At 42.0% G+C, this 23,960-nt stretch overlaps 2 protein-coding genes across 15 annotated transcripts in view; both read right to left on the bottom strand.

The window, feature by feature from the left end:
- EQTN (equatorin) overlaps nucleotides 1-18,319 on the bottom strand; it is a 31,197-nt gene extending 12,878 nt beyond the window's left edge. Inside the window, exons 1-3 of one of the 5 annotated variants that reach the window (XM_027039257.2) lie at nucleotides 17,880-18,319; nucleotides 12,827-13,055; nucleotides 7,131-7,280 (exon numbers count right to left, since the gene is read on the bottom strand). In XM_027039257.2, coding sequence (XP_026895058.1) covers nucleotides 7,131-7,280; nucleotides 12,827-12,842 — 166 coding nt within the window. In that variant the 5' untranslated portion in view covers nucleotides 12,843-13,055; nucleotides 17,880-18,319. Of the gene's footprint in view, nucleotides 1-60; nucleotides 224-7,130; nucleotides 7,281-10,531; nucleotides 10,610-12,826; nucleotides 13,056-17,879 lie in introns of those variants that run through there. The other 4 variants (XM_027039260.2, XM_027039256.2, XM_027039259.2 and 1 more) reach the window with 4 other exon arrangements.
- MOB3B (MOB kinase activator 3B) overlaps nucleotides 7,254-23,960 on the bottom strand; it is a 219,270-nt gene continuing 202,563 nt past the window's right edge. For 9 of the 10 annotated variants that reach the window (XM_053205019.1, XM_053205016.1, XM_053205020.1 and 6 more), the window contains one exon: nucleotides 21,843-23,154. In XM_053205019.1, coding sequence (XP_053060994.1) covers nucleotides 23,023-23,154 — 132 coding nt within the window. In that variant the 3' untranslated portion in view covers nucleotides 21,843-23,022. Of the gene's footprint in view, nucleotides 7,281-21,842; nucleotides 23,155-23,960 lie in introns of those variants that run through there. The other variant, XM_053205023.1, reaches the window with a different exon arrangement.

The raw sequence follows: 23,960 nt of genomic DNA, 5'->3' as shown, positions 1-23,960 counted from the left end.
AATTTTCTAGGGTAATGGGTCATCTTATCTGCTATTTCTGTAAAATCTTTAAATACTTACTCTCACCATCATTATGGGAAGTCATATTGGGGAGCTGTGAGGAAAAAACCCCAGATACAAAAATATACAATATAAAATTCATTGGGAAAATGATATGATTTATCCAGTTATCTACTGCGTCTCCTCAGGGTTTCCTTTCTGTTGCCCAGCAGACCCGACAACTAGCTAGGTCATTATGATGTCACTGCCAAGTGGAGGTCAGAATGCCGGGTAGGAGTTTCCAAAAGCTTTGTGACTCAATCTGACATCTATTTTATCTTTGGTACTCTGGTGGTTTCTAGTTTTTTTTAAAGAAACCAATTTCAGACTTTCTTTCAAAATTAAGAAATATATTTTCATGAAATAATGTGAATTGTTAGTCCCTGGATTTTAAAGAACCATGAATATTGTTGCTAACAAAATGAGAACATGCTTTGGTTTTCAGAGCATTACAATATTATGTGTTCTTTTGGATAGCTGCAGCAAAGTATCTGTTAAAAACCAATTAGAGATACCAAGATTCAAGCCATATGCCCTGCCAGTTCTGGTTCATGGACTACCTTAACTATAACTCTTTAGGAAAAGTGTTTTGAAACTCATCTTTTATATATATATATATATATATATATATATATATATATATATGACCTGTATCCTTCATGAAATATAAAATATTTGTTTTCCTTAAAACATTTTTATCAATGAAACCCACCTTTACCTCACATACTGATTGAAAAAATAATCTAGGACGTGGGGAAGATGGCTGCGTAGGAGGATGCTGGGCTCACCACGTCCTGCTGATCACTTAGATTCCACTTACACCTGCCTAAATAACCCAGAAAACTGCCAGAAGACTAGCAGAACTGAGTCTCTGGAGCCAAGCACAGACGAGAGGCCCTCGGAAGAGGGTAGGAAGGGCAGAGAGGTGGTGCGCATTCCACGGACTGGCGGGAGGGAGCCAGGGCGGAGGGGCAGCCCGCCGGCCAAGCAGAGCCCCTGAGTCTGGCTTGCAAAAGCGGAGGGACCAGATGGAGTGTGTTCCGACAGCAAGCGCGACTTAGCATCTGGGAGGTCATAAGTTAACAGCTCTGCTAGGAAAGCAGGAAGGCTGGAGGACAAAGGGAGGGAGAGTTGCTGAGCCCCCGGACGACAGAGCTCAGTTTGTTGGGGAACAAAGGCGCTCACCAGCGCCATCTCCCTCGCCCATCCCCCAGCCAAAATCCCAAAGGGAACCAGTTCCTGCCAGGGAACTTGCTTGCACCACGCAACCCCCCAAAGCTGTGCTTCTGCGGATCCATCCCTCCAGCGGCAGGTCTGACTCCCTCCCGGTGCCACAGGGACCTCCTGAAGCGGACCTCTGAAGAATAAGTGAGGGGAGCCTGCCCCTCCCGCCCCTGTGCACCTTGCCGATCCACCCTAGCTAATACGCCAGATCTCCAGCACCACAAGCCTGGCAGTGTGCAAGTAGCCCAGAGGAGCCACGCCACCCCACAGTGAACCCCGCCCCTAGGAGAGGGGAAGAGAAGGCACACACCAGTCTGACTGTGGCCCCAGTGGTGGGCTGGGGGCAGACATCAGGTCTGACTGTGGCTCCGCCCACCAACACAAGTTATTCAAGACAGCACAGGGGAAGTGCCCCGCAGTCCCACACCACTCCAGGGACTATCCAAAATGACAAAACAGAAGAATTCCCCTCAAGAAAACGTCCAGGAAATAACAACAGCTAATGAACTGATCAAAAATGATTTAAAGAATATAACAGAAAGTGAATTTAGAATAATAGTCATAAAATTAATCGCTGGGCTTGAAAACAGTATAAAGGACAGCAGAGAATCTATTGCTACAGAGATCAAGGGACTAAGGAATAGCCAGGAAGAGCTAAAAAATGCTATTAATGACCTGCAAAATAAAATGGAGACAACCATGGCTAGGATTGAAGAGGCAGAGGAGAGAATAGGTGAACTAGGAGATAAAATCATGGAAAAAGAAGAAGCTGAGAAAAAGACAGATAAAAAAATCCAGGAGTATGAGGGGGAAAATTAGAGAACTACGTGATTCACTAAAGAGAAATAATCTACGCATAATTGGTATTCCAGAGGAGGAAGAGAGAGGGAAAGGTGCTGAAGGGGTACTTGAAGAAATAATAGCTGAGAACTTCCCTGATCTGGGGAAGGAAAAAGGCATTGAAATCAAAGAGGCACAGAGAACTCCCCTCAGACGTAACTTGAATCGATCTTCTGCACGACCTATCATAGTGAAACTGGCAAAATACAAGGATAAAGAGAAAATTCTGAAAGCAGCTAGAGATAAACGTGCTCTAACATATAAAGGGAGACCTATAAGACTCGTGACTGATCTCTCTACTGAAACTTGGCAGGCCAGAAAGGAATGGCAGGAGATCTTCAATGTGATGAACAGAAAAAATATGCAGCCGAGAATCCTTTATCCAGCAAGTCTGTCATTTAGAATAGAAGGAGAGATAAAGGTCTTCCCAAACACACAAAAACTGAAGGGATTCATCACCATTAAACCAGCCCTACAAGAGATCCTAAGGGGGATCCTGTGAGACAACGTACCAGAGACATCGCTACAAGCATGAAACCTACAGACATCACAATGACTCTAAACCCATATCTTTCAATAATAACGCTGAATGTAAATGGACTAAGTGCTCCAACCAAAAGACATAGGGTATCAGAATGGATTAAAAAAAAAAAAACCACATCTATTTGCTGTCTACAAGAAACTCATTTTAGACCTGAGGACACCTTCAGATTGAAAAGTGAGGGAATGGAGAACTATTTATCATGCTACTGGAAGTCAAAAGAAAGCTGGAGTAGCTATACTTATATCAGACAAACTAGACTTTAAATTAAAGGCTGTAACAAGAGATGAAGAAGGGCGTTATATAATAACATGGTCTATCCATCAGGAAGAGCTAACAATTATAAATGTCTATGTGCCGAATACGGGAACCCCCAAATATATAAAACAATTAATCACAAACATAAGCAACCTTACTGATAAGAATGTGGTAATTGCAGGGGACTTTAACACTCCTCTTACAGAAATGGATAGATCATCTAGACACACGGTCAGTAAAGACACAAGGGCCCTGAATGATACATTGGATCAGATGGACTTGACAGATATATTGAGAACTCTGCATCCCAAAGCAACAGAATATACTTTCTACTCGAGTGCACATGGAACATTCTCCAAGATAGATCACATACTGGGTCACAAAACAGCCCTTCATAAGTATGCAAGAATTGAAATACTACGATGCATACTTTCAGACCACAATGCGATGAAGCTTGAAATCAACCACAGGAAAAAGTTTGGCAAACCTCCAAAAGCATGGAGGTTAAAGAACACCCTACTAAATAAAGAATGAGTGGGTAAACCAGGCAATTAGAGAAGAAATTAAAAAATATATGGAAACAAATGAAAATGAAAATACAACAATACAAATGCTTTGGGATGCAGCGAAGGCAGTCCTGTGGAAAATACATTGCAATCCAGGCCTATCTCAAGAAACAAGAAAAATCCCAAATACAAAATCTAACAGCACACCTAAAGGAATAGAAGCAGAGCAGCAAAGGCAGCCTAAACCCAGCAGAAGAAGAGAAATAATAAAGATCAGAGTAGAAATAAACAATATAGAATCTAAAAAAACTGTAGAGCAGATCAACGAAACCAAGAGTAGGTTTTTTGAAAAAATAAACAAAATTGATAAACCTCTAGCCAGGCTTCTCAAAAAGAAAAGGGAGATGACCCAAATAGATAAAATTATGAATGAAAATGGGATTATTACAACCAATCCCTCAGAGATACAAGCAGTTATCAGGGAATACTATGAAAAATTATATGCCAACAAACTGGACAACCTGGAAGAAATGGACAAATTCCTAAACACCCACACGCTTCCAAAACTCAATCAGGAGGAAATAGAAAGCTTGAACAGACCCATAACCAGCGAAGAAATTGAATCAGTCATCAAAAATCTCCCAACAAATAAGAGTCCAGGACCAGATGGCTTCCCAGGGGAGTTCTACCAGACGTTTAAAGCAGAGATAATACCTATCCTTCTCAAGCTATTCCAAGAAATAGAAAGGGAAAGAAAACTTCCAGACTCATTCTAGGAAGCCAGTATTACTTTGATCCCTAAACCAGACAGAGACCCATTAAAAAAAGAGAACTACAGGGCAATATCCCTGATGAATATGGATTCAAAAATTCTCAGTAAGATACTAGCAAATCGAATTCAATAGCATATAAAAAGAATTATTTACCATGATCAAGTGGGATTCATTCCTGGGCTGCAGGGCTGGTTCAACATTCGCAAATCAATCAACGTGATACATTACATTAATAAAAGAAAAGATAAGAACCATATGATCCTGTCAATCGATGCAGAAAAGGCCTTTGACAAAATTCAGCAACGTTTCTTAATAAAAACCCTCGAGAAAGTCGGGATAGAAGGAACATACTTAAAGATCATAAAAGCCATTTATGAAAAGCCCACAGCTAACATCATCCTCAATGGGGAAAAACTGAGAGCTTTTTCCCTGAGATCAGGAACACGACAGGGATGTCCACTCTCACCACTGTTGTTTAACATAGTGTTGGAAGTTCTAGCATCAGCAATCAGACAACAAAAGGAAATCAAAGACATCAAAATTGGCAAAGATGAAGTTAAGCCTTCACTTTTTGCAGATGACATGATATTATACATGGAAAACCTGACAGACTCCACCAAAAGTCTGCTAGAAGTGATACATGAATTCAGCAAAGTGGCAGGGTACAAAATCAATGCACAGAAATCAGTTGCATTTTTATACACTAATAATGAAGCAACAGAAAGACAAATAAAGAAACTGATCCCATTCACAATTGCACCAAGAAGCATAAAATACCTAGGAATAAATCTAACCAAAGATGTAAAAGATCTATATGCTGAAAACTATAGAAAGCTTATGAAGGAAATTGAAGAAGATATAAAGAAATGGAAAAACGTTCCGTGCTCATGGATTGGAAGAATAAATATTGTCAAAATGTCAATACTACCCAAAGCTATCTACACATTCAATGAAATCCCAATCAAAATTGCACCAGCATTCTTCTCGAAGCTAGAACAAGCAATCCTAAAATTCATATGACACCACAAAAGGCCCCAAATAGCCAAAGTAATTTTGAAGAAGAAGACAAAAGCAGGAGGCATCACAATCCCAGACTTTAGCCTCTACTACAAAGCTGTCATCATCAAGACAGCATGGTATTGGCACAAAAACAGACACATAGACCAATGGAATAGAATAGAAACCCCAGAACTAGACCCACAAACGTATGGCCAACTAATCTTTGACAAAGCAGGAAAGAACATCCAATGGAAAAAAGACAGTCTCTTTAACAAATGGTGCTGGGAGAACTGGACAGCAACATGCAGAAGATTGAAACTAGACCACTTTCTCACACCATTCACAAAAATAAACTCAAAATGGATAAAGGACCTGAATGTGAGACAGAAAACCATCAAAACCCTAGAGGACAAAGCAGGAAAAGACCTCTCTGACCTCAGTCGTAGCAATTTCTTACTTGACACATCCCCAAAGGCAAGGGAATTAAAGGCAAAAATGAACTATTGGGACCTTATGAAGATAAAAAGCTTCTGCACAGCAAAGGAAACAATCAACAAAACTAAAAGGCAACCAACGGAATGGGAAAAGATATTTGCAAATGACATATCAGACAAAGGGCTAGTATCCAAAATCTATAAAGAGCTCACCAAACTCCACACCCGAAAAACAAATAACCCAGTGAAGAAATGGGCAGAAAACATGAATAGACACTTCTCTAAAGAAGACATCCGGATGGCCAACAGGCACATGAAAAGATGCTCAACGTCGCTCCTCATCAGGGAAATACAAATCAAAACTACACTCAGATATCACCTCACGCCAGTCAGAGTGGCCAAATGCTGGAGAGGATGTGGAGAAATGGGAACACTCTTGCACTGTTGGTGGGAATGCAAATTGGTGCAGCCACTCTGGAAAACAGTGTGGAGGTTCCTCAGAAAATTAAAAATAGACCTACCCTATGACCCAGCAATAGCACTGCTAGGAATTTACCCAAGGGACACAGGAGTACTGATGCATAGGGGCACTTGTACCCCAATGTTTATAGCAGCACTCTCAACAACAGCCAAATTATGGAAAGAGCCTAAATGTCCATCAGCTGATGAATGGATAAAGAAATTGTGGTTTATATACACAATGGAGTACTACATGGCAATGAGAAAGAATGAAATATGGCCCTTTGTAGCAACGTGGATGGAACTGGAGAGTGTGATGCTAAGTGAAATAAGCCATACAGAGAAAGACAGATCCCATATGTTTTCACTCTTATGTGGATCCTGAGAAATTTAACAGAAACCCATGGGGGAGGGGAAGGAAAAAAAAAAGAGGTTAGAATGGGAGAGAGCCAAAGCATAAGAGACTGTTAAAAACTGAGAACAAACTGAGGGTTGATGGGGGGTGGGAGGGAGGAGAGGGTGGGTGATGGGTATTGAGGAGGGCACCTTTTGAGATGAGCACTGGGTGTTGTATGGAAGCCAATTTGACAATAAATTCCATATATTGAAAAAAAAAGAAAAAATAATCTAATATTTAGGTAGTCAGAAAAGGGCTTAATTATGTTGTTATACTTATATTAATAAAATTAATAATATTATCCATATTTTTCTCATATAATAGCTTATATAATAAGAAATAGAAGCCTAAATCAAATGGACAGTATCAACAATATTGTTCTTCCTGATATTAAAGGATCACTTAACTCCTCCTCTCTCAATTTTAATTATTATTGATAGATAGCCTCTCGGCATTAGAGAATATTCCTAATTAAAATTACAGAAGCATCAGGAAAAAACTAAACAAATTTGAAAAGACTTGAAAGTTTTTTCAGCAAAATGAAGGCTCACAAATTAATTCCAACCTGGTGTCTCTACTGGGCATACCTGATGAACTAGAGGGGCACCTGACTAGGAATGTAATTGCCTAAGTGGATGAAGGGAAGCAGAGAGGAATTACCCTGAAAGAAAAGATGGTCAAGATCAAAGTTGGTCCTGTTTACAGCACTGTTTTCTTTAGGCTCTCTGGCCCATTCTTCTGAGCAATGGGAGGGGGAGAAGAGATGTGCATAAAGGGCTCGAAGGCCTCTGCAGTTCTTTACTTTGGTATCTAACAAGGTGCAAACATAGAAAAGGAGACACAGCTGAAGTCGGCACGCACCAGGTTGCTGTAGACCATCACAGTTTTGCATGATGGAGCCCAGCCGTGATGAAACTCAGGAGACAGAGGTTCCCGGGGTGGGGGGAGAGATGGCATCCAGTGGAATTACCAGTTGTAGCTGGTGTGGCAGAGAGAAGGAACCAGCTGGAGAAACAGGTTGACCACGGTATGCCCAGAGTATGACACACTGCATGGCACATCAAGTGCTTGAAAATGAGTTCAGGAATCACTTACCTGCCACAAGTCAACAAAGCACTTCCTAATGACACAAACAAAATTGTGTTTTGTCATCTATCTTTCTCTCTTCTAAATCCTCGTGCATTCCCAGGGCGGTTATGTTTATTTTCTGATGTGACAAACCCTCTCTACAGGTAGTGGAACTGGCAGAGTGCAGCTATGGCAGGTTTTTTAAAAAACAATGTGTTTGGTGAAACTAAGTTAAAAAACAAATTCCAATTGTCCTTTGTCCCATGATCAGTACTCTTTTTACAACATATTACTAGGTGTTACAGGTTGAGTCACGCCTCCTCCCCCGCATTCATATGTTGAAGTCCTAACCCCCTAGTACCTTGGAATGTGACCATGCTTGGAGATGGGGTCACCATCTATGTGATCCATTAAGAGGAAGTCATACTGAAGGAGTGTGGGCTCCTAATGCGATATGACTGGAATGCTCATAATAAAGGGAGAGCTGGACACAGACACATGCAAGGAGAATGCCATGTGAAGTAGAAGGCAGAGATTAGGTGATGCAGTAGAAATCAAGGAACGCCGAAGATTGTCAGCAAACCACCCAAAGCTAGGAGAGAGGTGTGGAACAGATTCTTCCTCCCAGCCCTCAGAAGGAGTCAGTCCTGCCGGCACTCTGATCTTGGACTTCGAGACTTGAGGACTTGTAGTCAACACATTTTTGGTGTTAAAGCTGCTCAGTGTGCCCTGTTACGTCAACCCTAGCACATTAATACTAGATAAACTCCTTTGGGTTCTTGGGAAGATGTTAGGAAAACTAAAACTGAATATGCCCTCTTTGGATGTCATCATCATTTTAGGCTGTAGTTAACCTTTCCACAAATGTAAATACTCTATTACCCAAAATAGAGCCTTTTCCTAAAACAAGACAAAACAAAATAAAACAAAACCCCGCGAGTGTACATTGACTTTTAAAGGTTGCCCTGAAAAGGAACCATTTCTAATACCAAGAATGTCATTAGATATAATTCATAACCTCTGATTATGTTCTAGTTCCTAAATGTTTTCATGTTTGTTGACTGTGTCTAGATTACAAGCTCCTCTCCTATTTTGGTGTTTTCTCCTGCAAGAGCACTGAACTCAGAGTAAGAGGACATATGTTTGGGTCTTAGCTCCATCCCTTCCTACCTGTGTGATCCTGGACAAGTCAGCTCCTTCTGACCCTGAATTTGCTCATCTGGAAAATGGGTAAATTAAATATTGCACCAAGTAGGTATTTGAGTCATTTACTGGGTTGAATTTTATTCCTGAATGTATTTACTTCAAAAATTTCTATACAGATCATTTTTCTTCATGCCTAAAAGGATTAGAGGTGGTAATATTTTCATATATCCAGTTTTTTAAGAGGCAAAACATATCAGTTTCCTACTCAGAAACTTAATATAAGTAGACTAGGTAATAAAGTAGAAGATACACAAATATTAAGAAATGACCCAACATATATTTTTGGAGACTGTCAACTCATCCTGATCTTTTAAAAAAATGTTTATTTATTTTGAGTGAGAGAGTGAACATGAGCAGGGGAGGGGTAGGGAGGAAGAAAGAGAATCCCAAGCAGGCTCCACGCTATCAGCGCAGAGCCCGATGCAATGTGGGGCTTAATCTCACAATCAACCATGAGATTATGACCTGAGCTGATGTCAACAGTCTGACACTTAACTGGCTGAGCCACCCAGGTGCCCCCTAATCTTTGACAGACTCTATTAAACACCAGTAAGTTCCATAAAGCACAAATCAGTTGTTGCCACCCATGAACATAACCACCAAAACCTTCCTTAAAACATTAATTTGAATACTTAAATCTGAATAGTAAATTCACCCACTGCATAAAAGAAAGTATTTGTTGATGTTAAACACTTGGATTTAAAATTAGATCTTTCATTCATGGCATAATAGAAGATGCAAGGAAAGATTGCATGTAATGTGGACATGCTTAAATTGTTTAATTACGTTGCTAATTAAACAATTACAATTAATTGTTACAATTAATTAAACGTAGTTTAAATGCTACCAGTTAACCTATGTCATAAGGACATTGCTAATTAACGGCTATCCAATGATCCAGAGAAACAGGGTGGGTGTATTAGAACAGAAGGGCCAGAACATTGAGGTTACTAAGAAAAGAGTGGAAGAAGAGGTTTACAGTGGGGTCTGGGAGTTTAACATTTCAAAGCTGAAACAGGGCAGTGTGGTAATGAGGTCCAAGGGCATGGTTTCAGATTGCTAAATTAGATTAGAGGGGAAGAGCATTGGCATTGGGATGGCATGTAAACTGAGAGACCAAGCTGTTGTATGCACTGCCCATGTGGCCAAGGAAGTTCCCTACAAGAGGAACAAGAGGAAGTGGGAAATGGGTGCCAATGGGTGAATTCGGGCAGGTTTGGAGGATGACAAAAGGTGATGATGGTGGATGGGTGGTAGATGGAGGGCTAAATGGTGTAAACCCTGAAGGACAGATGGTATTTGAGAGCAGGAGTCAAGGTCTTGAATCAGCTAGAAGGCCAACCCCACCTCAAGGCACTGATATATGGTGGCATACAGAAGATATATCAGAAGGGCTTCTAGAAGGCTGCAGTGAAGAGCCAGACCTCAGAGCTTGTGCTCAAACTGGATCTAGATGTTGAATTTATAATTTAACATTATAAATTATAATAAACTCATTCTCATAAACTCAACATCTAGAAGACATCCAACTTAGTGAATATTCATAAATTTTTTGGGTCATTTGCCCTATTGTTTGTAATTTGGGTTGTTTCCAGTTTTCCTTATTATAAACAATGAAGTAATGAGCATAGTTATGACTAAAATTTTTTCAGCATTTATGATTATTTCCTTTAGAAATTCCTAAAAGTGGAATTTCTATCTTAAAGCATATGAACATTTTCCAGGTTCTTGATGCTCATTATTCCATAGTCATTTTGGATTTTCTCTGCCCTAGCCCTAGAACCAACCATTTCTCCAAGAATTCCAGGCTCCAACAGCCCATGCCAGGACATCCTCTCCCACCATGGATTCCCTCCTGACTCTGATTCGGTTCCCACTCCTCTTACTCCAATGCCCTCTTCACCTTGCTTGAGCTCTGGGCCATTGTGACTCCCTCCACCCCACCCTGGCACAGATGCCTACTGTGTTTGACCTAAGGATTTAAGGATGGGTATTTTCAGGAAGACGAAGAGGGAAGTAACAAAGTAGTTACCTTGAGATTTAGTGGGTTCAGAAATATTCTGTATTGTTGAACACTATCCTCTCTTACTTTCTTCTCAGTGATCACCTTCGTCCCAAATCCTGTTCTAATTCCTTTTGCCCCTAGCTCATATCTTCTCATTCAACTTGGAGTGATTATCCATGTTCACATCTTCTAAAGGGGAATTCACACAGTCAAAAGACCAAAGATACTAACTAGTCTTTTAATGAAAACTAGAGGCCTCTAGATATAGATTGAAGTTAAATGATTTGCCCTCCAAGTGGGAATGTGAAGTGGGCATGTTCGAATGTAACTGGGAACCTGGGCAGTGACCAAGGCTGACTGAACAAGTCATTATAACATTTACACTGATTTTATGTGATCTTTGTTTGGCCCATCTTATCCCAGAAAGGATTTTAGGAAGTGTATAAGAGGCACAGGATATAACTGGAGAGCATAAATAAAATATGGGGGTGAGGGTTGGGAAGAGAAAAGCAAAGACAGGGACCCAGTTAAGAAGGAAACAGCTTAAAATGCAACTGTAAAGTCCCATGATCATGTTCAAGGTTGGCATACAATTGCTATTCTTCATAGCAAGCAATACAAAAAACCAGTCTTTTCGTTACATGACCCACGGTGTTGAGAGAAACAAGGAACTACTTCTCAGAGGACGGACATCTATTCTGGGTGTTGGAATCGGACAGGCTTATTTTCTGTGATCTACTTCCCTATTCAGCTGCATGCGTGCTCCATGCTGCCTCCTTCATGGGGCCATAGCTACGGAGATGCTCTTTCAGCCCCTCAAATGTGCCAAGCCTGTTCTTGCCCAAGGGTCTTTCTCCATGCTGCCCTCTTTGCCTGGAGGTCTCTTTCCCTTCTACCTGCTTGGCTAACTCCAGACAAACTTGATGGTGTAAGTCTAAATGTGCTTCCCCCAGGGAAGCCTTTTCAGACCCAAGACCAGGTCAGGTTTTCCTGTTCTTACGGTACCTTGAGCCTAGTGTGTTCTTACAGTGCCTTGAACCTATCCTTAGAGAACTTGTCACAATCCTAAAGAAACCTTTGCCTGTGTATTTGCTTCCTGAAAGTCTTTCTTTGCTAGAATATGAGCTCTGTAAGACTCTGTGTATCTCGTTTACTGCTGGATCCCCAGATCCTAGCACATAGGAGGTGCAAAAATAAATGTTGCAAAAAATATTTGTGAGAGGCTCCTTAATGAATTTTATAGGTACAATGTCTTGTAACAACCCATTTTATACACTGAAGGTCTAAGTAGTTTGGGGACTAAGTTGGGAATGTTGGCAAAAGGCCATCTGCATGAAAACTCGTGGGGAATGTGCTACAGACCTACTAGGATTGTGCTGTCCTGTTCCTGTTCCACTAATGGAACAAAGAGAGCCTGGCAGTGGCTACTTGCACGTGACTCTTACAGACCTGCCCACTCTGGTCCCTCGGGTTGTCCTTTCATGCAGAGAGGGCATCAGGCAGGTGAAGTGAGGCAACACAAAGCCACAGGTGCAAAGTTTATTATTTGTACTGACATCACCCTATGCGACAGGTCTCAGAACCTAAGAAGCCCTGAAGACATAACCTCTTCAGTACATAAGTGAGACTCTTTCCCTTATGGTCTGATCTTTTATTTGCTACCCAGCTCCCTCCCAGCCTCCTCCCTGACCTTCTTGCTCTGCACTGACTCACCATTTACTTTGAATGCATGTGCTTTTCCATATGAGGATATCATATTAATGAGAAGCGTTTCCTTTGTCAGGGCAACTAAGGGAGACGCTTGCTCAGTTCAGCCTCTGCTGAGACGTCAGACTCCTGCTTGGCTCTTGACTCACCTCACTTGTGTAGATGCAAGTAGATTAATACTCTGTAGCTTTCTGTTCTATTCGCCCATGCCCTGATGACAAATACTCCTGCCTCTGACGTAATCCACTTTGTAAATGCCTACTAACTAAAATGAACGCATTCTGTTCTTCAGCGTCAGAAGTGCCCCTCCAGATTAATTCTGCAAAGTAGTTGCACCAGCGACACCCAGGAAAGCCTGGTGGGTCCTTACCTTGTCCTGGTTCCATTCCAGCTGCTCTGAATGGGCATCTAGCTCCTCACAAGCTGCTCTACTCCTTCCTAGGTGCCCCGAAAGGGCCGCCACAGGAGAGGTGTGTGGTGATTAAGAGTCCTGGCTTTGAGTTGAGTCTGATGATCTGAGTTTACATCTCCACTCTCTGACTAACTATTGGTTTGACCTTGAGCAAGTTGCTTAATCTCTTCGAGACCAGTTTTCTCATCTATAAAATGGTGGAAATTATGGTAACTACCTCGTGGAGTCGATATGGTAATTCAGTGAGGTAACACATGTAAATCAGTTGGCACAGCACCTGGCACACAGTAAACACACCGTAGTTATAATGTCTTAATAGAAGTCTGTAAAGCAAGAGGTGCCTTTATTTATTTTTAAATGTTTATTTTTTTTTTAATTTGGAGAGAGAGACAGAGAGAGACACAGAGAGAGGTAGCACAAGCAAGGGAAGGGCAGAGAGAGGGAGAGAGAGACACAGAATCCAAACATAGCAGGCTCCAGGCTCTGACCTGTCAGCACAGAACACGACGAGGGGCTCGAACTCAAGAACCATGAGATGGTGACCTGAGCTGAAGTCGGACGCTTAACCAACTGAGCCAGCCAGGTGCCCCAGGTTGTGCCTTTTGTAAAAACGAACAGGCCACAAAGAGTGAATGCATCATACAGTATATGCTACAAAATTTCCTTAAAATCCTCTTCATCCAAAATCTTTCCCACACCCCTTTTATTGTCTCCTAAAATGACTCTCTTCTTTGTCATTCCACTAGCTCCTCTTTAGTTTTCTTCCCCTTCCACCTTTGCTTCCTCTCCTCAATTTGTATCTATTTATTTGTTTTGCCAGTAGTTCCATGTTGTTTTTCGTTTAAAATAGTTTACTCCCCCCGCCAACTCTAAGATTAGTTTAAAAAAATCAACCTTTTGGGGGCACCTGGGTGGCTCAGTTGCTTAAGCATTTGACTTTTTTTTTTAATGTTTATTTATTTTTTGAGAGAGAGACAGAGTGTGAGTGGGGGAGGGGCAGAGAGAGAGAGAGGGACACACAGAATCCAAAGCAGGCTCCAGGCTCTGAGCTGTCAGTACGGAGCCCAGCGTGGAGCTCGAATCCACAAGCTGTGAGATCAGGACCTGAGCCGAAGTCAGAGGCTTAACTGACTGAGCCATGCAGATGCCCCTGCGTTTGACTCTCGATTTCGGCTCAGGTCATGGCCTCATGGTTTCTGAGTTAGAGCCCCGCATTGGGCCCTGCACTGACAGCATGGAGCCTGCTTGGGATCCCCCCCAGCTCTCTCTCTCTCTCTCTCTCTCTGCTTCTGCCCCTCCCCTGCTCTCCTGTCTCTCTCAAAATAAATAAATACACTTAAAAATTTTTTTAATCAATATTTTGTCTGAGTTCTTTTATGATTTCATATTTCTTTACTTTTAAATTTATGATCTAAAGCACAGACTGGTAAATATTCAGTAAGGACAAAATTATAAATATTTCAGTGCTTTTTAAAAAAAAATTTTAATGTTTATTTATTTTTGACAGAGAGAGAGACAGAGCATGAGCAGGGGAGGGGCAGAGATAGAGGGAGACACAGAATCCGAAGCAGGCTCCAGGCTCTGAGCTGTCAGCACAGAGCCCGATGCGGGCCTCGAACTCACGGAACACGAGATCATGACCTGAGCCGAAGTTGGAGGCTCAACCGACTGAGCCATCCAGGCACCCCTTCAAATATTTCAGTGCTTTTATTAAGCTTGTACTTGCTATTTAGTGCAATAAGGCAACAAAATGTAATAGAAAATAGAAGAATTGGAGAAGAAGAAACAAAACTGTCATTTACAAATGATGTGATGGTCTACACAGAAAATTCAAGAGTCTTCTAAGTATCAGAACTAATATGAAAATGTAGCTCAGACTTTAGGGACTCACAACTTCTACTCCTGTCTCCTACAATACTAGCTGTGGAACTCCGAGTGGCCATGTAAGGGCCCCTTATTGGAGACACCCCATGGAGAGGGCCCTTGACTAACATGGAGAAGGAGAGGGGCCCAGCTGAGCACAGTCTGAGCATCTCTGTTAAAGCACCAGGCATGTGAATGACACCATCTTGGCTTCAGCCGCAAGCCCAGCCACCAGCTGAACCTCGCCGAGTGACCTCTGACATGTGGAGCAGAAAGATTGCCCAGGCGAGCTCCACCTGAATTCATGACCAACAAAATCATGAGATATGATAAAATGGGTGTACTTTCAAGCCACTACATTTTGGCATTTTTAATTATGCAGCAACGAATAGCAAAAAATAAAATTGGAATCTTAAATTCAAACACCACTCTCTGGCATAACTTTCTCTCCTGGTAGCTCTCTAATTCAGATACTCCCACCATCTTGTTTTCCACCTCATGAGAGTCTCTCATTTCCTGTCCTCTCTAGTCCATCCCCATCCAGCAGCCCCCTCCTCTCTTTACTGCTTCTATATTCCAGCTTAGATTCTGTGAAAAGTATTCTGATTAAGGATGCGAGCAAATAATCATTCCTTTAAATATGTTTAGACAGAAACCCAGACTCAGACTATGGCTAGCACACAAACTATCTTTACTCTTGTCTGCCTTCCCCCCGAAACCACCTACTGGGGGAGAAGGGAAGGATCCTTCACCAAAAAAGGGGACCTGATGGTTCTAGTTCTCTGTGTTCTAGGCTGGCTTGGGCTAATGACAGAGAAGGAAGAGAAGGGAGGATGGGCAAGCCTCAACAGTCTTAAGGGTCTCAAGAAAAGAGAAAAGGGTCTCATGGTTGGGAGGGGGGTGTCTCAACGGTTCTGTCTTCCAGTTACAGTGGAGGCTGTGGCAGCAGCAGGGAGGTGGTGTGGGCTTGTTCCCTGTGCTGTCCTAAAGAGTCTGCCTGCCCTCCAGGTGAAATTCTCTTACAGGCGGTCGGGCAAGAAGGATCATTTTGAGACTGACCAGGTACGGAAGGGCTGCACTGGCCAAGCACAGCAAGTGCCTCTGGGCATTCAGGACTCCCCAGGCAAAAGCATCGGCACCACCACCAGACAAACAACACAGCATATAACGATTTCAAAAAGCTGCATTACAACCAGGTTGCATCGGCCAGCGTTCTACAGAAGGAACACTTTAAGTACTTAGCGGAAATTAGCAGACTAGTTCTTATGCTTAGATCTACTTTTTTTTATTCTTTTGGTGTTAAAATGTCCTTTATTCTATGAAATAAGGGTGATGATAGATGGTACCATCCATAAATCACCCCTAACCTGTGACAGGCCTGCTTTGGGCCCTGCTGAGGAGAGGAGATGAGTCCATTCTGGTGGGAGTGGGCTATCTCTGAAGGACACTGGGGGGGGAAAGGGATTCAGGTCTGGGATTCAGAAAGAGTAGTCTGGCTTCAGTTTGTGAAAAGTGGATGGCGAGAGAAGATCGTGGAGACAGAGAAAGCCCTACCCTCACTTTTGCAGAATAATGGGCACAGGGAAGGACAGCCTGAAGAAACACAAAGGCCAAAGAAAATGGAAACGCAGGAAGAGGAGCCTCTTTGGCTTTGAGGCTAATTTTCTTTCTTTCTTTTTTTTAAGTTTTTAATTTATTATTTAGTTTTGAAAAAGGCAGAGAGAGTGCAAGCAGGGGAGGGGCAGAGAGAGACAGAGACGCTCAAGCAGGCTCTGCACTGGAGCAGAGACGGATGTAGGGCTCAAACTCATGAAACTGTGAGATCCTGACCTGAACCAAAATCAAGAGTTGGATGCTTAACCAACCGAGCCACCTAGGTGCCCCGAGGCTCATTTTCTAAGAAGAGCTTGAGCACATCTTTTTCTAAATTGGGGGAACGTACTTGCTATTTTGTTTTTCCCCATAATGTCATTAAAATAAGGAGTCTGCCCTTCAGAACAATCTTTCTAAGAATGGTAGAGAAAAGGGTATAATTTATTTTGTTTTCCTAAACAAAAGCTTTCTTCTTCTGCTGTTAGCCAGACTAGTCTGTTTTGGCAAGCCTTCCACTGGTAATAGCTGCTTTCTCCATTCTATATTCATGTATCAGTTGTATTTGAACTCCAGTCATTAACAGGTGTCTTGTTTGTATCCTTAGAGTAGTAACCCCTCCCCCAAATCTGGCCCTAATGCACACCACATCTTAGTAGCTGGTTGACATGACTAGTATAAGAATAAATGCTAGGGGCGCCTGGGCAGCTCAGTCGGTTAAGCGTCCAACTTCAGCTCAGGTCATGATCTCACAGTCCGTGAGTTCAAGCCCAGCGTCAAGCTCTGTGCTGACAGCTCAGAGCCTGGAGAGAGCTTCAGATTCTGTGTCTCCCTCTCTCTCTACCCCTCCCCTGCTCATGCTCTGTCTCTCTCACTCTCAAAAATGAATAAATGTTAAAAAAATTTTTTAAAGAATAAATGCTAAAGATTTGTACGTAAGTGGGAAAAAGTATTCTTCTCAAAGGGCTTCTAAACTTAGGGATAAGAAAAAACAAAGACAGTTGCACCTTGCCAAAGCAAGGGAGTTGAGGCTTTCATACTCCTGCCCCTACGAAATCCACATCATGACAGCATCTGTGAGTACCTACAAGTACAGGTAGTTTGCTTCCCTACTATGGCTGAATATTTAGCCATAGTACATAGCCATCTACTGAATCAGATGTGTTCCCTATGTGTTTTCCAGTCTTGTGTGTTCCTGTTGCCAAACTTGAAGAGAAAATATTTCCTTTCCTTTCCTTTCCTTGGTATCTACTAGTCTTTCCTAGAAGGCTACGTCTGGTGAGGAACAAAATTGTCTTGTGGGCCAATTGGAAGGTGTGAGCTCCTCTGAATCAAAGGGCTTTCCTGTACCCCCAACTGGTCTTGTCAAGCTGGTGGAGACTGACCTTCCCTAGTGAGTCCTTCTTCCCCAGGTGGGACCCTGGTTAACAACACCAGCATGGGGACAACAAACCCACGTGTTTCTCTCCATCAACCCATCAAGTTGAGGATCTTAACGTTCAGTGGCATTTTCAGCAGACTTGTACTTTCTACACTGTGAAAGAAGCATCCGTCTCACCTTGTGTAACTTCCTTGTCATGGCTTCCCAAGGTTCCTTTGGGCTTTTCAGAGGCCACTGATTTTGTGATCCTTGAGGTGAAAGAAGCTTTGTCACCAGGATAGCAAGTAAGCAATCTGAAAGGAAGAATAACTGGATACTTGGGTGGCTCAGTCAGTTGAGTGTCCAACTTTTGATTTCAGCTCAGGGTCATGGGATCGAGCCCCATGTTGGGCTCTGTGCTGAGTGTGAAGCCTGCTTAAGATTCTCTCTCTCTTTCTCTCTCTCTGCCCCTCTCCCACTTGCATGCATGCTCTCTCTCTAAAATAATAAACATTAAAAGAAAATAAAAACTTTTAAAAGGAGGAATAACTTTTTAATAAATAAATGTGTGTACCAAATAAAATAACATAGTGATTGTCAGCAGGAGCTCTGGAGACAGACTGCCTGAGTTCAAATCCCAGCTCCACCATTACTGAGTTCAAATCCCAGCTCCACCATTAACCAGCTGCATGACCTTGAATAAGAGAGTTACTCCTCAACCTCAGTTTCTTCATCTGTAAAATGGGAATAATAACAATGGTACCTACCTTATAGGATTAATTCAGATATTTCAACTAGAACTCTTGGCACGGTGCCCAGCACTGAATGAGAGCAAGGACCGCCCCTGTGCGAGCTCATTATGCTCCCCTGCATGCAGCCGGCCCTCCGTCTCACATCTGCAACAGTTGTTGTCACCAATAGTTCCCTGGATGAATGGTTGTGAGAATGGGGTGGAGAATATACATCAAGTACCAAGCACTGTGAGTGGCACAAAGTAGATTTTCAGTAAATCAATTCCCAATCCTTCTTTCCCCAAAAATGCCTTCCTGATTCCCCTGAAAACACTCAGCACTTGCTCTGCTCCCAGTTCTTTCCAACACAGCGCCTCGAGAATCTGGGGGCAGCAGAGGAGGTTCACATAAAAACCGTCTCATTTATTCTCCTTCTTCTTTGCCCAAGTGTTTTCCTTTTCACATTTCTCCAGAAGTCTCCTTGCAGTCACTTAGAAGAGATAATGCACATTCCAATGAAATGTCATGAGCCCACAGCATCACAGTCTTTTTTCTGAATGCAAACAGGTGACATGGTGATTACTGGCTTATGGCTCTTAGGGACTTTCTGGACATGCAATTTCTTACCTCTTTTACTTCAAATCCATTAAGTTATAGGGTTGTGCTAAATTCACAGTCCAGATAATGCTCTGCCAGTTTGTAATAACAAAACTATACCTTATGTTATCTGCACAACCTCAGGAATCTCATCCTAAGGCTGGAAATGTGCTAAAAATTGTTCCTGGGAGTGTGAAATGAGGCTCACCTTTTGAATGACTTTTCTTTAACTTCCATAGTTCAATAGTTACTGCATCTAATGATTTACTATTTAAAAACAAAACTCCAGGGGCACCTGGGTGGGTCAGTCCGCTGAGCCTCCGACTTCAGCTTGGGTCATGATCTCACATTTCGTTAAGTTCGAGCCCCTCATTGGGCTCTGTGCTGACAGCTCAGAGCCTGGAGCCTGCTTCAGATTCTGTGTCTCCCCCCCTTCTCTGCCCTTTCCCTGCTCCTTCTCTCCCTCTCTTTCTCTCTCGCTCTTGCTCTCAAAAATAAATAAAACATTAAAAAAATTAAAACAAAACCCAAAAAACTCCTTCCTTGCCTGCTCCTCTCTTGACAAATGCTGCCTCCCTCTATGTTTTGTAGTGGAATCATTTCGTGGCCAATATCCATGAAGCCCTAGGAATGGGCTTCATTTCATCACAGCGTCTTTATTTCATCCAGCCTTGAAACATAGGCTGGGATTATGTCCTGACATATTTAAGATCTCTCGGTGGAACCAGGAACTAGAGAACACATTAAGGTCTGCATAACTCCTGGTGACCTCAAAGGAAGCTGCACATGGAATGAATGCTGCTTTTCAAATGCAATGTGATTCCTGTTCGTTTCTAAATCAGCCCACAGAATATAGGCATTAATCAATCTCACAGCCATATAGTGCTCTCCCCTCTTGGTTGCATATTTCTAATTGTTGACATAACCACATATTTTACATTATGGCATGGACTTAATGCCAGTTAATGTCTTTAGCAGAGAAGGAAAATCATCAAAAATTAATGGCGATGGTTCTGCAAACTTTTTAAATTTGTTTATTTTTAATTTGATTTTAAATGTCTTAATTAAAGATTTTTTTAAAATTCTGCAAACTTATTTTTATTTTTTAAATTTTATAATGTTTTTATTTATTTTTGAGACAGACAGAGACAGAGCATGAGCGGGGGAGGGGCAGAGAGAGAGGGAGACACAGAATCTGAAGCAGGCTCTAGGCTCTGAGCTGTCAGCATAGAGCCCGACACGGGGCTTGAACCACGAACTGTGAGATCATGACCTGAGCCAAAGACAGACGCTTAACTGACTGAGCCACCCAGGCACCCCAAGTTCTGTAAACTTCTTATGGTCAAAGCTAAGATCTCCAGCTTTGGGTGTTTACAAATTCTTTTTTAAAATTATTTTATTTTATTTTATTTTATTTTTGAGAGATAGAGTGAGACAGAGTGTGAGTGGAAGAGGGGCAGAGAGAGAGGGAGACACAGAATCCAAAGCAGGCTCCAGGTTCTGAGCTGTCAGCACAGAGCCTGACACAGGGCTGGAACCCACAACTGTATGAGATCATGACCTGATTCAAAGTTAGATGCTTAACCAACTGAGCCACCCAGGCGTCCCTGGGTGTTTCTAAATTCTTAAAAGTCTGCTTGTTTTCCTCTAAGAATGAATGAAATGCATGCTTTTTTTTTTTTTTTTTTTTTTTTTTTTTCATTTCACAGCAAGTAACAAGACCTAGAAATTTCTTAGGTACTTTTTAATCCGTCACAGGAACACTCTGCTCCCACTGTGAGTGATTCCTCCTGGACTTCTGGATTGTTTTCCTGTCTTCGGCCACCCAGAGACCCCATCCTGGCCTCTGGTCTTACCCTCGCAACACTCAGCACTTTGTGGACTAGCCATTCTGACCTTCTTGGTGTCCCCCTGTTAGATCCGTTGTCCTGCCTCATCCCTAACTCAGGATCCACTCTGTATCTGTGAATGCTGCACATCTTGTGAAAGGAAATACTTTATGATCTCAGTTGGACTGGTCACAGAGGCACTAAGGCAATCACACTGACAAATGACCAGGAAAGAAAGTGAAAGCTAAATTGCTCCACCACATGGAGCCTGTGTCCACAGAGAAGAAGACAATCTGAAGAAGAGCTCAGTGTCCAGTGGGTGAAGGTGTCTCCTGTGGTTAAGGGTGTGGGCTCTGAAGCACACCTGAGGGGCATTCATCCTAGCTCCATCACATTGCTTGTAACGTTGGGCAAATTACTTAGGTGACCTTGACTATAGAGATAAATGTAGACAGCCAACCTCACAGGGTTGTCATGGGCATTAAATGAGGTTATCCATGCAAAATGCTCGCGTGTTTTTAGTCTATAGTATGCCACTTCCGGTGTATCATCAAATTAATATTATTATATATTTTTTTTATTTATGTTTGATGGAATACTTTAATTAGAAACTATCTGCCATGTAAATCCATTCATTCATTCATTCATTCATTCATTCATTCATTCGATCGTTCATTCATTCATGAACCAAAGGCTTATTCAGCATCTAATGTGTGTCAGACACTCTTCTAGGTGCTAGGGAAATATCAATAAACAAAACAGAGATCCTTGATGTTGTGAAATTTATATTCCAGTGGGGTGGGGGATGGACTAATAAATAAATGGACTAATTTATTAATGGACTAATAAATATTATGTAATATTTATATAATGCAAATGCTATAGGAGAAGGAAAATTTGAGCAGAGAAAGGGCCTCATGAGTCCTGGGGAATAGGTGTGATCAGCAGAGGCCTCAATGAGAAGGTGATGCTCAGCAAAAACTTGAAGGAGGAGAAGGATTTGTGGGGGAAGAGCATCCAGGCAGGGAACAGCCAGGACACGTGTCGCGAGTGTGAGTGTGCCCAGCATGTGTGAGGCCAGCAAGGAGGCCCGGGGTGCTGGCATGGAGGGAGAAAGGGGAAGCCGAAGATTTTGAGCTGAGGGCACAGGGGAGCATTGCAGGGTTTTGAGCAGAGAAGGGGCTATGTTCTCATCCACAGACAGGGCAGGGGTAGGCAGCATACTTCCTCAAGTCACAGTTTATGAATTTTCTAAATGCTGCTGCCTCTTGTGGCTATCAGTCGGCATGCAGTTTGTAGCAACATCAAACACATCATTGTAGAGACATATGCACAGTAGTGGAGCACAGTTATTTGTAATTTGTAACACTTTTTCTAAGTGAATAAACACAGGATTGTTGATACCTTTTCCCCTCTATGTTCTACATATTTCTTGAAAATGCTTAGACTCTTACCCTTTGCTGATCTGATAATATATGAGGTCATGTCTCAATTGTATGATATGATTTCCTCTGGAGCAGATATTCCCCTTAATCTAGTGTGCACTAATAGTTACAAACTCAATCAAAGTTTATTTAGTTTGAACTGCATTTCCTCATTTAGTTTTTAATTTATTAAGTACTGGCAATTTGTGCTTGGTTTCTGTGTTCATGAAAACTCAGATGATGAAAGCTGCATTAAAACAATGAGAAGTTTCTGTTAACACATGGAGTTCTGATGAAATCTACCTCACAATGAAAGAGAAAAATGGGATAAAATATAGAGTTGTGGTAAATGACACTACCATTGTTTTCAAGGACACTTCTTTATCATTATGGTCAAAGTAGCAATGAAGTTTGCTTGGGAGCACAGTTGAAGTTTAAGAATGTACAATCATTGAAAGGTTGGATAGATTCAGTGATTGGCTTACTGTCCACGGGAGTATCAATTTTTGCTGTTGGTGGGTGGAGGGACTGAAGGCATCTCATCTGAATGTATTATGTTCTAGAAGAGTTTTCCATTCATTATCATCAATACAATGTAGGTTACAAGAAAGAACATAATGATATAGCAGATAGTGTGTGTAGGGATCAACTTGAAGATTAGAATTGTGGTTTCCTCCGTGGCCTCTCCAGACATGGTGGAGCAGGAGGTATGACCTGAAATGTCTTCAGGGGAATGGCAGGAAAAATGAGCAAGGGAAGCCTACCAGAGGAAGAGGACGATGGTAACTGACAGCCAGCCACGTGTCTGGGACGCCACTGTGAGTGGTGAGGACATGCGTGAATCAAAGAGAACATACCCCATCACAATGGGTGAGCCACTTCCCAGCCAGTCCTGCCACACGAAAACAAAAGTCTGGTGTTTCCAGATCTCATTTTGTAAGAGGAGACAGGCATTCTGATTTTTAGGTGTCAAATTTCTCAACTTTAAACTGTTGGCAGCTAGTTAGAAAAAGGAAAACAGGGGCACCTGGGTGGCTCAGTTGGTTAAGCATCTGACTTTGGCTCAGGTCATGATCTCGCAGTTCATGAGTTCGAGCCCTGCATTGGGCTCTGGCCTGACAGCTCGGAGCCTGGAGCCTGCTTTAGATTCTGTGTCTCTCCCTCTCTCTCTGCCCCTTCTCCACTTGTATGAGCGCACGCACTCTCTTTCTCTCTCTCAAAAATAAATAAGCATTTAAAGAAGAAAGAAAAACAAAACTGTGTTAGTCTAACAAAACATGCCTGCAGACTAAATTCAGTCTACAGTCTGCCTCTCTGTCACATCTTGGTGTACAAACAGTGGAAGTGAAGTAGAGGAACCCTTGGTATTTGTGCTGGGGTACCAGAAGTCTCATTCCTCACTAGAAATTACCCCATCACAAATAGCTTTTGTCATACATAGTATTTGATTGTTGCTATTAGCTACGGTGGCTATTACACGAGGCATTTACAATTATTCTAAAGTGGCTGTAAATGTACTAATACTATAAAAATACACAGAAGTTATGTATTTGTTTTCCAAATATGTTAATATTTTCATATTATATTACTTTACAAAAACAATTGTAAGTTAAATAGGAACAAATCCATGAGCAATTGCAGTTCTAAAATCCGAGACAAAGAACAATTGAATATAATATTCAAGGTCACACAAGGAAG

Source organism: Acinonyx jubatus, chromosome D4 (genome assembly GCF_027475565.1).
Source record: "Acinonyx jubatus isolate Ajub_Pintada_27869175 chromosome D4, VMU_Ajub_asm_v1.0, whole genome shotgun sequence".
NCBI classification, from domain to species: Eukaryota; Metazoa; Chordata; class Mammalia; order Carnivora; family Felidae; genus Acinonyx; species Acinonyx jubatus.
This window is presented reverse-complemented; position numbering and strand designations above follow the sequence as displayed.